This window comes from Mauremys mutica, chromosome 8 (assembly GCF_020497125.1).
Source record: "Mauremys mutica isolate MM-2020 ecotype Southern chromosome 8, ASM2049712v1, whole genome shotgun sequence".
Taxonomy (NCBI): Eukaryota; Metazoa; Chordata; order Testudines; family Geoemydidae; genus Mauremys; species Mauremys mutica.
In genome coordinates this window covers 33,907,506-33,920,423 of record NC_059079.1, presented here as the reverse complement: position 1 = coordinate 33,920,423, position 12,918 = coordinate 33,907,506, and the positions used below count along the sequence as shown (strand labels likewise).

General features: G+C 45.0%; 1 protein-coding gene across 2 annotated transcripts in view; it reads right to left on the bottom strand.

Moving 5' to 3' along the window:
• Positions 1–12,918, bottom strand: part of MTF2 (metal response element binding transcription factor 2) — a 64,647-nt gene that overhangs the window by 30,060 nt on the left and 21,669 nt on the right. For both annotated transcript variants that reach the window (XM_045027600.1, XM_045027601.1), the window contains exons 2-6: positions 10,611–10,809; positions 10,396–10,477; positions 3,738–3,833; positions 3,240–3,340; positions 2,711–2,859 (exon numbers count right to left, since the gene is read on the bottom strand). In XM_045027600.1, the coding sequence (XP_044883535.1) occupies positions 2,711–2,859; positions 3,240–3,340; positions 3,738–3,833; positions 10,396–10,477; positions 10,611–10,809 (627 nt within the window). The remainder of the gene's footprint in view (positions 1–2,710; positions 2,860–3,239; positions 3,341–3,737; positions 3,834–10,395; positions 10,478–10,610; positions 10,810–12,918) is intronic.

Here is a 12,918-nt window from a genome sequence, read left to right as displayed (position 1 = left end):
TCAAAACTGTCATTCTGTGCCGCTGAGTCAGCAGCTGAATCTTTCCAGGATGGTGTCGAGGTGGCCAGTGTTTAGCTTTGTAAGACAGGGGAGCAAGAGGTAGGCTGAGTCCCCCAAGATCATTATTGGCATTTCAACATCACTAACAGCAATCTGCCGGTCAGGAGAAAGCATCCCTGCTTCCAGATTCATGAACAGCCCTGTGTTCTTAAAGATGCAACCCTCCCAGACCAATCCACACAAATGACAGTGAAGCATCCCTGGTGATCTACCAGTGCTTTCATAACCACAGAAAAGTAGCCCCTTCTGTTGACGTACTCTGTGTGGGGCCAAAATAGGGATGTGCGCGCCATCTACCACCCCACTGCACTTCGGGAACCCACAGCTACAAATATATCCACAATACTCTACACATTGCAGAGCATCACAGTTCTGTGTAACAGGAGATGATAAATGGCCCTACATATTTGCATGACAATAGCCCCCACTGTGGATTTTCCAACTTCAGAATGATTTCCCACTGACCAACAGCAATACAACGCAGTAAGCTTCCACGGTGCTATCACTACTCACTTCTCAACTGCCAGTACCGCTCTCATTTTTATGTCTATGCTCTGGAGGACTGGGGCAAATTCGGCTAACAGATCCAGGAACGTGGCCTTTCACATCCTGTAGTGCTGCAGCTACAGCTTGTCCCATACCTGCAGTACGATGTGATCCAATCTGTGCTTGTTTCTCAGGCCCAGAACAGCCCTGTCTGCAGCTGTTCATGACCATCACCAAGCTCCAATTGTTTTTCACTGTCCCTTAACATTATGTCTTGAAACAAATCATCATGATTTCCCCCTGTTGCAGTATCTCCTGCAGCTCTGCAAATACTAGAGGGTCCATTCATTCTCTGTTTGCAATGTTCATGACGACAGCGTAGAGGTGTCCAGGCTCCATGTTTTGTCAGAAACGGCAGACAACAAGTGCTGCAAGAGTTTGTGGAATTTTTAAAAAGGAGCAAAAGATCACGGGATAAGGATGGCATTAAGGGGATGGAAAAAGCTGCATGATGGGAACTTCACTCCTTACTCCCAGTCACCCCTGCATGCCCCACAACTTGTGCATGCCCCACAATGCATTGCGAAAATTCCCTACAAGGCACTTCACTGGAAGGTGGTATGTGGCACACTGGGATACCTATCCATGGTACACTGCTCTTTGTGTCACCACAAGCACTCCCGGTGAGTACATGCAGCAGCAATGCAAGCACACTATACTAACTGCACCAGTTTCATGCTACTGCACCTTGCATTAACCAGTTTGTAGTGTAGACATGCCCTGAGAAGTGGGAATTGCCCCATTCATAACAAGCCCAATCCACTCATCCAAGGAAATACCACAGCTGCTGGGGCAGGTACAGGAAGGCACCCAGCTTTACCCTCTCCCCTCAGGGTGGCGAGAGAGGACCACCTCCTGCTCAAGGGAGAAGAGGGCCTCCTAATGCCGCTCTGGGACAAAAAGGAGCCCTCTTGCCACAACCACTCCAAGTGAGGGGCTGGGCATGGTAAGGAGGCAGAGTCATAGGAGACCCCATGTTATGGTGTACTATTACCCCAGATTGCTTTAATTTGGCCCTCACGTGAAGTCACAGTTCTGCAAACCCTTATTCAGCAGGGTACTCCTGTTGTTCACGTGACCAGTCTTAGGGCTGGTCTACACTAATGCTGTAAGTCTTTGACGTAACTTAGGTCTCCTTATAGCGGCGTCTACACCGTGCTATGTCAACGGCAGACGCTCTCCCATCGACTAGTGCATCTTCACCAGACCTGCTAAATCAACACCACTGCATCAATTGCAGCAGTGCCAAGTCAGCTAGTGGCATAGACATGTCCCTACACTAACTTCAGAAGAATACTCCCAGGAATAAGGGTTTGCTGAAACAAGAACCAAGTGGCTAAATCAAGAGGCAGTTACCTCAGTGTAATAGCCTCTAGACATCCTCTGAGAAAAGTCAGCATTTGCATCTTCAAACCTAATATTTAAAAGCTACAAATCAAGTAATTTCTTCAACAGAATCTCATTTTAGGCACATCTGTCATTCACTACTCCTCCAGAGAACTTAAAAATATGTACATTGGCCTTAAAGTCAACTGTGCCAATATCAAAATTCAACTCCACCATTTTCTTCCTCAGTATCACAGTTCCATTACCACCACTGCCTATAACTGCAATAACCAGCTACTCTATATCTTTGACCTCAAATATAGACCAGAAGTAATGCCATGAAAGCAATTATTTTTGTAGAAGGCGTTCACAGCTATAACTCTTATTGGTGGCATGATAAAACCTGAACAGATAGCTAGATACATGTGAAGACCTGATGCAACAACATAATGCATCAATTTGTATTATTGTACCTAGGAACTCTAGTCATGGACTGGGACCACGTTGTGCCAGGTGCTGTATAAAGAACAAAAAGATATATTCCTTGGGGCAAGGACTATGCTTACCACAAGATACATTAAAGAAAAACATGTTTATTTCCTGCGCCTCAGCACCACCATCGTGTACACTAAGTACTGAAGAAAAATAGTTAGGCCCTGATCCTACAAACAGTTAAGTAAAGTTAACCACAAGCCGAAGTGCTTTCAGAACAAGGGCCAAAGTTTGTAGAGCTGCATGAAGGAAAAAGTGCTTTTGATGGGAATTTATATTTACTTACTCTCCAGGGCCTCCACAGTAGCAGTAACATTGCTGGATATTGGTTTTATGGCCTGCATCCCATTCAAGGTCTGCTACGTTGTATGGTAATGTTTGCTTCATGACTTGTAGCGCTTTGGCATTTGGTCCTTTCTTCAGCGCACCACCCCTCTGGAACAAAACAGATCTGTTTTTTATAAAAACAATAAGTGTAGTTATGCAAATTACAAAATCTTTCAACACAAAGGCGTATATAGTTATAAAAATACTTTTATAAGAATTTTACCTGCAATTTTGCTATACCAGCTATTTTATTAAAAATAGACTTTGAAAAAATATAATAAAATTTCATAGCTTCCAATTTACTCACAAAAATTTCCCATCCACATCAAAGCCAGGAATTGCGGGAAGTCTCTCAAAGAGCACTAGTTTTTATTTGTCATTTTCAACCTCACACATAAAAAGTTTACATTAACCACCATACAAATACTATGGAGGAGATGTACAAGTTATGTCAGCCTGATAGAAAAAAATTTGTTTCCATAACACACCTTTGTTGTTGTTGCAAACACACACTGTCGACAGAGCCATTTATCATCTGAATCAATCACGCTGGAATCAATATTTGGTGTGTGACACAGCTGATGATAACCTGAATTCAAAATACAGATTTTACTCTTATAAAGAAACCCATTAAAGACTTTGCCCATATTTACAGGAACTAAAAAGTTTTAGAAAGAAAAAAAGTTGTTTAAAACAGAAGTAAAATATTCTTCATTTAAGTAAAAAGATTATGATCAGGTAATAAGATCAATAGTGTTCCAAATGCTCTTTTTAAAGTTCTTGTGGTAAAAACTATATTCAAAAAACCAACAACAGACATTGTCAGTCAGTTTTCAACAAACAAGAACTGTGAAAGATTACAAAACTCAAGCCAAAAGTAGTCAAGCATTGACCCCTGTTCTGGCTTCTTTTGCCTTTCCATTGGCCACAGCTGAGAATAAACCAAAATGTCTTAAATGGAACAAACATGAAGAAACAGAAGTTACCTTGGCCACATTTATCACATATAACCATTTCATTAGGTGCTTCGGAATACTCTTCCTGACATATCGTACAGACCATTTCCCCACTTTCAGTGGCTCCTAAAAATAGACAAAAAGTGTAACTCATTTTATAGAATTTTCCCAGTTAAATCTCTTTTTAGACTAAAATCTTTAGTTGGGACAATCATTAATTACTTTTCTTTTTGTAGTCCGAGTCATGTGCGTATGCATTGCAGGAAGCAGATTTATGCTATACTGAGTAATCCACAAAATAGTTAAGATACTCATCACCCCTATTTGGTTTTGGGACACAGACCAGATGTCTCACCAGCACGGTTAGCAACAACACATTGCAAACATTTCAAAGCATGACCATTATCCCCATTCCACTATAACAAAAACGTACAGGAGGGGATAGAGGAAGCACATAGCAACTGTGTGGCGTACTGAAAAGACTACTGGGACTATTCCTAGCTGGATGACCTTGGGCAAGGCATTTCACCACCCTGTGTCTCAGGGTACGTCTACACTACGGGACTATTCCGAATTTGCATAAACCGGTTTTGTAAAACAGATTTTATAAAATCGAGTGTGCGCGGCCACACTAAACACATTAAATCGGTGGTGTGCGTCCATGGTCCGAGGCTAGCGTCGATTTCTGGAGCGTTGCACTGTGGGTAGCTATCCCGTAGCTATCCCATAGTTCCCGCAGCCTCCCCCGCCCCTTGGCATTTCCGGGTTGAGATCCCAGTGCCTGATGGGGCAAAAATCATTTTCGCGGGTGGTTCTGGGTACAGCCTCACCCCTCCCTCCCTCCCTGACAGCGGCAGACAACCGTTTCGCGCCTTTTTTGCTTGGTGAACCGTGCAGACGCCATAGCACAGCAAGCATGGACCCTGCTCAGCTCCATACCGCAATCGTGGATGTTTTAAACACCTCGCGCACTCTCGTGCAGTATATGCTGAACCAGGACCTTCGAACCGAGGCGAGTAAGAGGCGGATACGGCAGCGCGGCGATGACAGTGATGAGGACGTGGACACAGAATTATCTCAAACCGCGGGCCCCGGCGCTTTGGAGATCCTGATGGTAATGGGGCAGATTCTATCCATTGAACGCCGATTTTGGGCCCGGGAAACAAGCACTGACTGGTGGGACCGCATTGTGTTGCAGGTGTGGGACGATTCCCAGTGGCTGCGAAACTTTCGCATGCGTAAGGGCACTTTCATGGAACTTTGTGACTTGCTTGCCCCTGCCCTGAAACGCCATAATACCAAGATGAGAGCAGCCCTCACAGTAGAGAAGCGAGTGGCGATAGCCCTGTGGAAGCTTGCAACGCCAGACAGCTACCGGTCAGTCGGGAATCAATTTGGAGTTGGAAAATCTACTGTGGGGGCTGCTGTGATGCAAGTAGCCAAAGCAATCACTAAGCTGCTGCTACGAAAGGTTGTGACTCTGGGAAACGTGCAGGCCATAGTGGATGGCTTTGCTGCAATGGGATTCCCTAACTGTGGGGGGGCGATAGATGGAACCCATATCCCTATCTTGGCACCGCAGCACCAGGGCACCCAGTACGTAAACCGGAAGGGGTACTTTTCAATGGTGCTGCAAGCACTGGTGGATCACAAGGGACGTTTCACAAACATCCACGCGGGATGGCCAGGGAGGGTTCATGACGCTCGCGTATTCAGAAGCACTACTCTGTTTAAACGGCTGCAACAAGGGACTTACTTCCCAGACCAGAAAATAACAGTTGGGGATGTTGAAATGCCTGTCGTTATCCTGGGGGACCCAGCCTACCCCTTGATGCCATGGCTCATGAAGCCATACACAGGCAGCCTGGACAGTGGTCAGGATCTGTTCAATTACAGGCTGAGCAAGTGCAGAATGGTGGTGGAATGTGCATTTGGCCGTTTAAAGGCGCGCTGGCGCACATTACTGACTCGCTCAGACCTCAGCCAAACCAATGTCCCCTATGTTATTGCTGCTTGCTGTATTCTCCACAATCTCTGTGAGAGTAAGGGGGAGACCTTTATGGCGGGGTGGGAGGCTGAGGCAAATCACCTGGCCGCTGATTACGCGCAGCCAGACACCAGGGAGATTAGAAGAGCACACCAGGAAGCGGTGCGCATCAGAGAAGCTTTGAAAACGAGCTTCATCAATGGCCAGGGTACAGTGTGACTGCTGTGTTTGTTGATGAACACCCAACCCCCTTGATTGACTCAGTCCCTGTAAGCAACTCCCCCTCCCCCTTCGAGTACAGCTTACTTATGCAAATAAAGTCACTCATTTAAAAAGCATGAATTCTTTATTGATTCATTATAAAAAGAGGGAGAGAAGTAAGGGTGTGCTTTGGGAGGAGGAAAGGAGGGATGGAGAAGGCCATTAAAAAAATAAAATTCAGAGTAACGACATCCTTCTGGTTGGGCTGTCCACGGGGGTGGAGTGGGCGGGTGCACGGAGCCTCCCCCCACGCGTTCTTACACGTCTGGGTGAGGAGGCTAAGGAACATGGTGAGGGGGGAGGGTGGTTATACAGGGGCTGCAGCGGCACTATCCTGCTGCCGTTCCTGAAGCTCCACAAGACGCCGGAGCATGTCAGTTTGATCACGCAGCAGCCCCAGAGTTGCATCCCGCCACCGCTGATCTTCCTGCCGCCACCGCTGATTTTCCTGCCGGTCTTCCTGCCGCCACCTCTCATCTCGGTTGTCCCTCCTGTCCTCACGTTCATCCCTCCTGTCCTCACGTTCACTGGCCTCTTTCCTGTAATTTGAAACCACGTCCTTCCACTCATTCAGATGAGCTCTTTCATTGCGTGTAACTTCCATAATATCCGAGAACATCTCATCTCGCGTCTTCTTTTTCCTCCGCCTTATCTGTGCTAGCCTTTGGGATGGAGGAGGGACGCTTGAAATATTTGCAGCTGCATGAGGGAGATAAATATTTAGAAAGATACATTTTACAGAACAATGGCTATACTCTTTCACAGTGAAAAGCACTATTCACCTTACATAGCACATGTGATTTCCCTACAAGGTCGCATTTTTCATCTTAATAGTGCCTGCTTGCAACTCTTGGGTTACAGATCTCAGACACAGGTCCAGGCATCAGGATTCAGCTTGCATGCGGCCATGGTAAGCCACTGTCTCAGTGATTTACCCCTCCCCCCCCAACGCATGGCTAATACCACGCTAGCTCCCTGCTAATCAACAACCTTCCCCCCGCCCCCACCCACTGCTTGTCCGGTAGCTTGGGGAAGATCGCCTCGCCGGTGACCAAACAGAAAAGATCATCGGCATTTCACTCCTCCCCTCCCCCCGCTTCGCTACGTGCAGGAAAGTGTTTTTTTTAAGCTGCTGCATTCCACGAACCCAGTAGAAAAATGGCCACCCCCCCTTACTTAAATTCCTGATTTCTAACCAGGTTATCCTGAACGATATCACTTTGCTGAGGATAACAGAACAAGATAAAGAGCGCATGCTTCTTGAATGCCAGCAGTCACCGGGACCATACGCCGCTATGCTTTGCCACGCAATGATACCTGATTACTTGCTACATGCATGGCATGGTAAAGTGTCCTACCATGGTGGGCGGAACAAGGATGCTTTGCCCAGAAACCTTCTGCAAAGGCTTCTGGAGTACCTACAGGAGCGCTTCATCGAGATGTCCCTGGAGGATTTCCTCTCAATCCCCGGACATGTTAACAAACTTTTCTAAGTAACTATACTGTCTGCGAATGCGTCCCAAGTCCTCAGGGCAAATCAATCATTAAAAAAGGCTTGCTTAAAAAACACTGTTTGCTATTTGCAAAGGTACACTCACCAGAGCTCCCTTCCATGGCGTCATTCTCTGGAATAGTTGCTTGTGAGGGCTGGGAGCAGGGTAATTCCGTCAGGGTGATAAAAAGCTCCTGGCTGCTGGGGGTCACGGAGTGCTGTGTGCTCTCTGCGAGGTCTTCCTCCTCTTCTTCATCTTCATCTTCCCCGTCTGACATGGCAGAGATTACAACCCCCACCTCGGAATCCACGGTCAGGGGTGGGGTACTTGTGGCGCAGCCCCCTAAAATTGCATGCAGCTCAGCATAGAAGCGGCATGTTTTTCGACCTGCCCCGGACCTTCCGTTTGCTTCTTTGGTTTTCTGGTAGGCTTGTCTGAGCTCCTTAACTTTCACTCTGCACTGCACGGAGTCCCTGCTGTGGCCTTTATCCGTCATAGACTTAGAAATTCTTTCAAATACTTTTTCATTTCGTCTTTTGGAACGCAGTTCTGTTAGCACTGAATCCTCTCCCCATATAGCGATCAGATCCATTACCTCCCGAGCGGTCCATGCTGGGGCTCTTTTTCGATTCTCAGGAGACTGCATTGTTAACTGTGCTGATGAGCTGTGCGTGGTCACCTGTGATGATGAGCTCTCCACGCTGGGGAAGCAGGAAATGAATTTCAAAAGTTCGCGGGGCTTTTCCTGTCTACCTGGCCAGTGCATCCGAGTTGAGAATGCTGTCCAGAGCGGTCAGTGGTGCACTGTGGGATAGCTCCCGGAGGCCAATACCGTCGATTGCGGCCACACTAACCCTATTCCGATATGTTAATACCGATATTAGCGCTACTCCTCTCGTCGGGCAGGAGTACAGAAACCGATTTAAAGAGCCATTAAAATCGATATAAGGTGCCTCCTAGTGTGGACGGTTGTGGCGTTAAATCGGTTTTAGGCTCCTAAAACCGATTTAAACGCCTAGTGTAGACCAGGCCTCAGCTTCCTTTCTGAAAAATCAGGATGACGACGACAAACACTATACAAGTTAGGTCTTTTGATTATTATCTAGCCTCAAAAGCATAACTACAAACCCAGGTAAGAAATACAACTGTCTAAACGGTCGCTAACTTCTATCGACAAACATTTTTCTGTTTAAAAAACAAGGAAGTTAAATGACAAAAGATTTCATTAATGTGGACATAAGTATGTCCAGTGATAACGTGTGCCCTTCTAGAATGCTAAGGTCAGCAAAACTCAAACTTCTGAAAACCAGAAGACACATAGTTAAGGTAAACAGCCTCACTTCCTTAACTCTGCCTTCTGAGCAATGCCCCAATACACACACAAGCCCACTCTGGGGCTTTTCACTATAATGGGCAGGTGCTACCTACACTTGTCTTATGCTCAAACACTGAGCCTACTTACCGCCCCGACATACTTCCTACTTATTTACAAGTGTAGTGACAGTTAAATTTTACAACTCCTTCACATTTGCATTCAAGATACCATCTAAACCTATACTTTCCCCCATCATTAGATCCACAGACTGCTCCCATATTCTACCTCAGTACTCATAATACCCATGGCAACAAGACCCCAAAGCCCTGCTACTGACAACCTCCATAATTCTGTATTGAAGCAATGCAAACTGGAACCTCAAGGTATATACGCACCTCTTTTCTTTGATAATACAAATAGGGGGAGGGGGTTGGGATGGGGGTGACTCAGACCCAAATCTCCTTGTATTACAATCCCAGCTCTTCTAAAATGCTCCAATTTTTTCCTTCACTATTATTCAATACAGCTGCACCCAACAAAGTGAATGCACCTGGAGTGTATGCAGCTAATTCTTAGTGGTTATTGCCAGCTCCAGGGGGATATAATTAAGGTTGCATGAGTGCTTACCTTGACTATTTCCTGGGTTCTTAGAAGTTGGAGTTTTGCTAAACCTGACATTCTGGAGGGGCATGAGCTATAACCGGCAACCTTAATTCTGCAGTAACAATTATTTTGCTATTTAATATACCGTAGGTGCAGAATCAAAAAGATGCATCTGAAAATTCTAGATAGGCCACTGTGTGCTTTGTTTTGTATGCAGAAACACATTATGTTCAGTAATTTATTAGGTCTTTACATACAATCTTTTTAATGTGCAATTTATGTTCAAAAATCCTGTGAGAGGGGAAATCACTATTTATATAAAACCATGTACATAAAAGTATACAGCATTAGTTTAGTCCCATGTCCATTTGGCTAGATCATACTAGCACAAGTTTAGCTTCTGCTGCAGATGAAGCACCATAGGCACTCCACACAAACAAGAATGTGACTTTTTAAAATTGAGATTTTGTTTTTTCTTAAAATTTGATACAAGTATAAGGACATTTCACATTAAGATGGCAGGAAAAATGTTTGGCCTAACAAATAGGTAGCAGTAACGACCAGGTCCATTTACCATTATTTACATTTGGCCAGGAAGATGTGACTGTTCCTCTCTGACACAGACCTTGCAACTGTCATCCATACCTTTGTCACCTCAAGATTACACAACAGCAATGCACTCTAAACAATACCTTAAAGCCATCTGAAAACTGAAGATGGTTGCAAAATCCAGTGGTGCACTTGATAAATGAACTATCAGCACTTCTCAATCTGTACCAGATGCCTGTGGGGTTTCTGGTGAAGTTTAATGTGTTGTTCTTGACCTATATGATTTAGGATTTACCAATCTGCAAAACTGCCTGCCTCCCTCCTCACGCAATAGTTTATTGATGATGTGTCTTTAAACTGTACTGCATTTAAGATGTGTTTTTAACTCATTTAAAGAAAGAGACTACCAAGGGCACTTTACTTTAGCATTTAAATTATTCTAAATAAATAAAATATTGATAATTTAATTAAAGTTCTTGCCTGTTTGTATATCCTTCCAGAGAACCCAGGATTTGGAACTGTCTTCAAATATAACGAAGCAGCTCTGTTTCAATTTGTTTATCTAAAAAATAAAGATACAATTACATTTTGTGAATATGTAGAAAAGTTAAAAATAAGGAAGAGTTTTATTTAACGTTGCAGTCAAGCTTAATGTATGATGCTACAGGACTTTCTGCCCGTTAAAAATTAGTTACCTTTTTGATAGTTCCAAGATAAAACAAGCCATCTGACCACCTCGCTAGGACATCCTGACCTTCTTCAAATTTACACACTGGCTTTTTGGCTTTCTGTCCATCCCGTAAGGACAGCTTGGCCAAGGATGTTGGTGTCTTTTGGTTTCGAGGTAAAGGAGACCGTTTTTGGACCAGTGAATTACCCACCCCTGTAGAGTCTCTAAAATAAAAAGAAAAAACTAAATTAGGATAATGTATTAAATCTGTCACTTGTACTTCAGTCTGCCTTAATAGCACTTACAAAGAAAAGCCTCTCTGCTAATCCCCAGAACTGTGTAATAAGTCAATGACTAAAACATATTGCCATTAAAATTCAAAAAGCACCAAAACCAAATCACGGGAATCCAATACTTAAGGGGGAAAGGGAGGAAGGAGGAGAGACTGGTTCAACGTGAGGCCATAAAAACATTTGTAAGATGACCTATATAATCATTGTTATTATTCTACAGTGATAGAAGTTACTTGTCTAAGGGCAATGTGGATCTAGATAAGAAAATTGTCATTTTAGTAGCTCAAAAGTTACCACTCAGTCCTTAGAACAAACTGTCCCTTCTTCCAGGACAAGCTGCTCATCTACCTGTATTTAGATCCCCTGGATGCTCTGGCTGACTCAGTATATCTAACTTCAGCCTGAAAATGAAAACATCTCAATTTTCAAGTACACTGAAAGCCAGAAGAAACATTCTGCATGCCCAGATCATCACTTTGCTACATTTCTCTTCTGACTCCACGCAGACAGTTGAGTTACAAACTATACAAGAGAGACTGCATGTGGCAGATTGTCCCCAACGTACACTATGGAGCCAGGGATGCAGCTCCGGGGGGTGGAAGGACACGGACAGGCGTAAGGGGGCTGAGGCTGAGGCCACAGCCAGGGGCGGGAATGGAGATGAGGCTGCAGGGCTGGCAGCCAGGACCACCCCAGACACAGGGCCAGGGGCCGAGCTGAGTGGTGCTCCCCCTCCTCCTCTTCCCCCTCCCCCCCCCCGCCCTGGAGCTTGCCTAGGTCCTAGCCACACAGCCCTGAACGTTCCTCAGCACACCCCACAACTTGGGGACCTCTGTACTATGTAATACAACTATAATTTGGTGGCATTTATGAGGAAACTGAGGTGGGAAGCAAGTTTTCATTTTCCACATAACTTTGGATAAATTTAGATACCCAGAATTTAAATGAAGTGCAGCACTTAGTACAGCAGCCACAAATAAAGTTCCATTCATTTAGATCAGGGTTTCAGTTGTCCTAGCCACCAAAACAGCAAATTTATTTTTCTTCATTTGTCTAAAAAGACAGTAGTCAAAACAAAACTTTAAAATAGCTTAGGGCAGGTCTATACTACAAACTTGCATTGGCGCAGCTGCAACTCTTCTCAGCTCAACCCCACCTCTGTGAGAAGTGATAGCTATGACGACGGGAGAAGCTCTTCTGATGACAAAGCACTATCTGCACAGGGGATTAAAGTTGGTACACTACCAGGATAAGTCAACCTAAACTTCCCCGACCCATCATTCCATGGGCTTCCAAGTACATTTTGCACTGCTTTTCAACAGACCCTGTAAACTGCGCACCCAGTTCTCTGTCAAGAAGCATGAATTCTGCACAGCTCTCCAGTACTGCAAGGAGCCTTATGAACACAATGCACCTGGATCCTGCAGTGTTTCATGAGCTACAAACTCATTAAGACACCGTGATGTCTGCCCTATTGTGTGCCATGGACAGAAACAATTCAAGATTGCTGTTGGCATTCACAGAGCAGCCGTCGGTTCTGGGTGTGAGAACAAGTACTGAGTGGTGGGATCGCATTGTTATGTGGGTATGCAATGATGAGCAGTGGCTGCAGAACTTTCGGATGCGCAAAGCCACCTTCCCAGAACTGTGTGTGGAGCTCACCCCTGCCCTCCAACGCAATGACACGAAAATGAGAACTGCCTTAACAATGGAGAAGCCAGTGGTGATTGCTGTGTAGAAGCTGGCAATGCCAGACTGCTACCCAATAGTCACAAACCAGTTTGGAGTGGAAAATTCCACTTTGGGGGTTGCAGTGATGCAAATGTGCAGGACCATTAAATCGTCTCTTACTATGAAGGACTGTGACTCTAGGCAACATGTGTGAAATAGTGGATGATTTTGTGGCAAAGGGATTCCTTAACTGTGGTGGGGCAATAATGGCACGTATATCCCCATTTTGGCCCCAGTCCACCTTGTGACACAGTACATCAACAGAAAGTGCTATTTTTCTATGGCATTGCAAGCGCTGGTGGATCACCA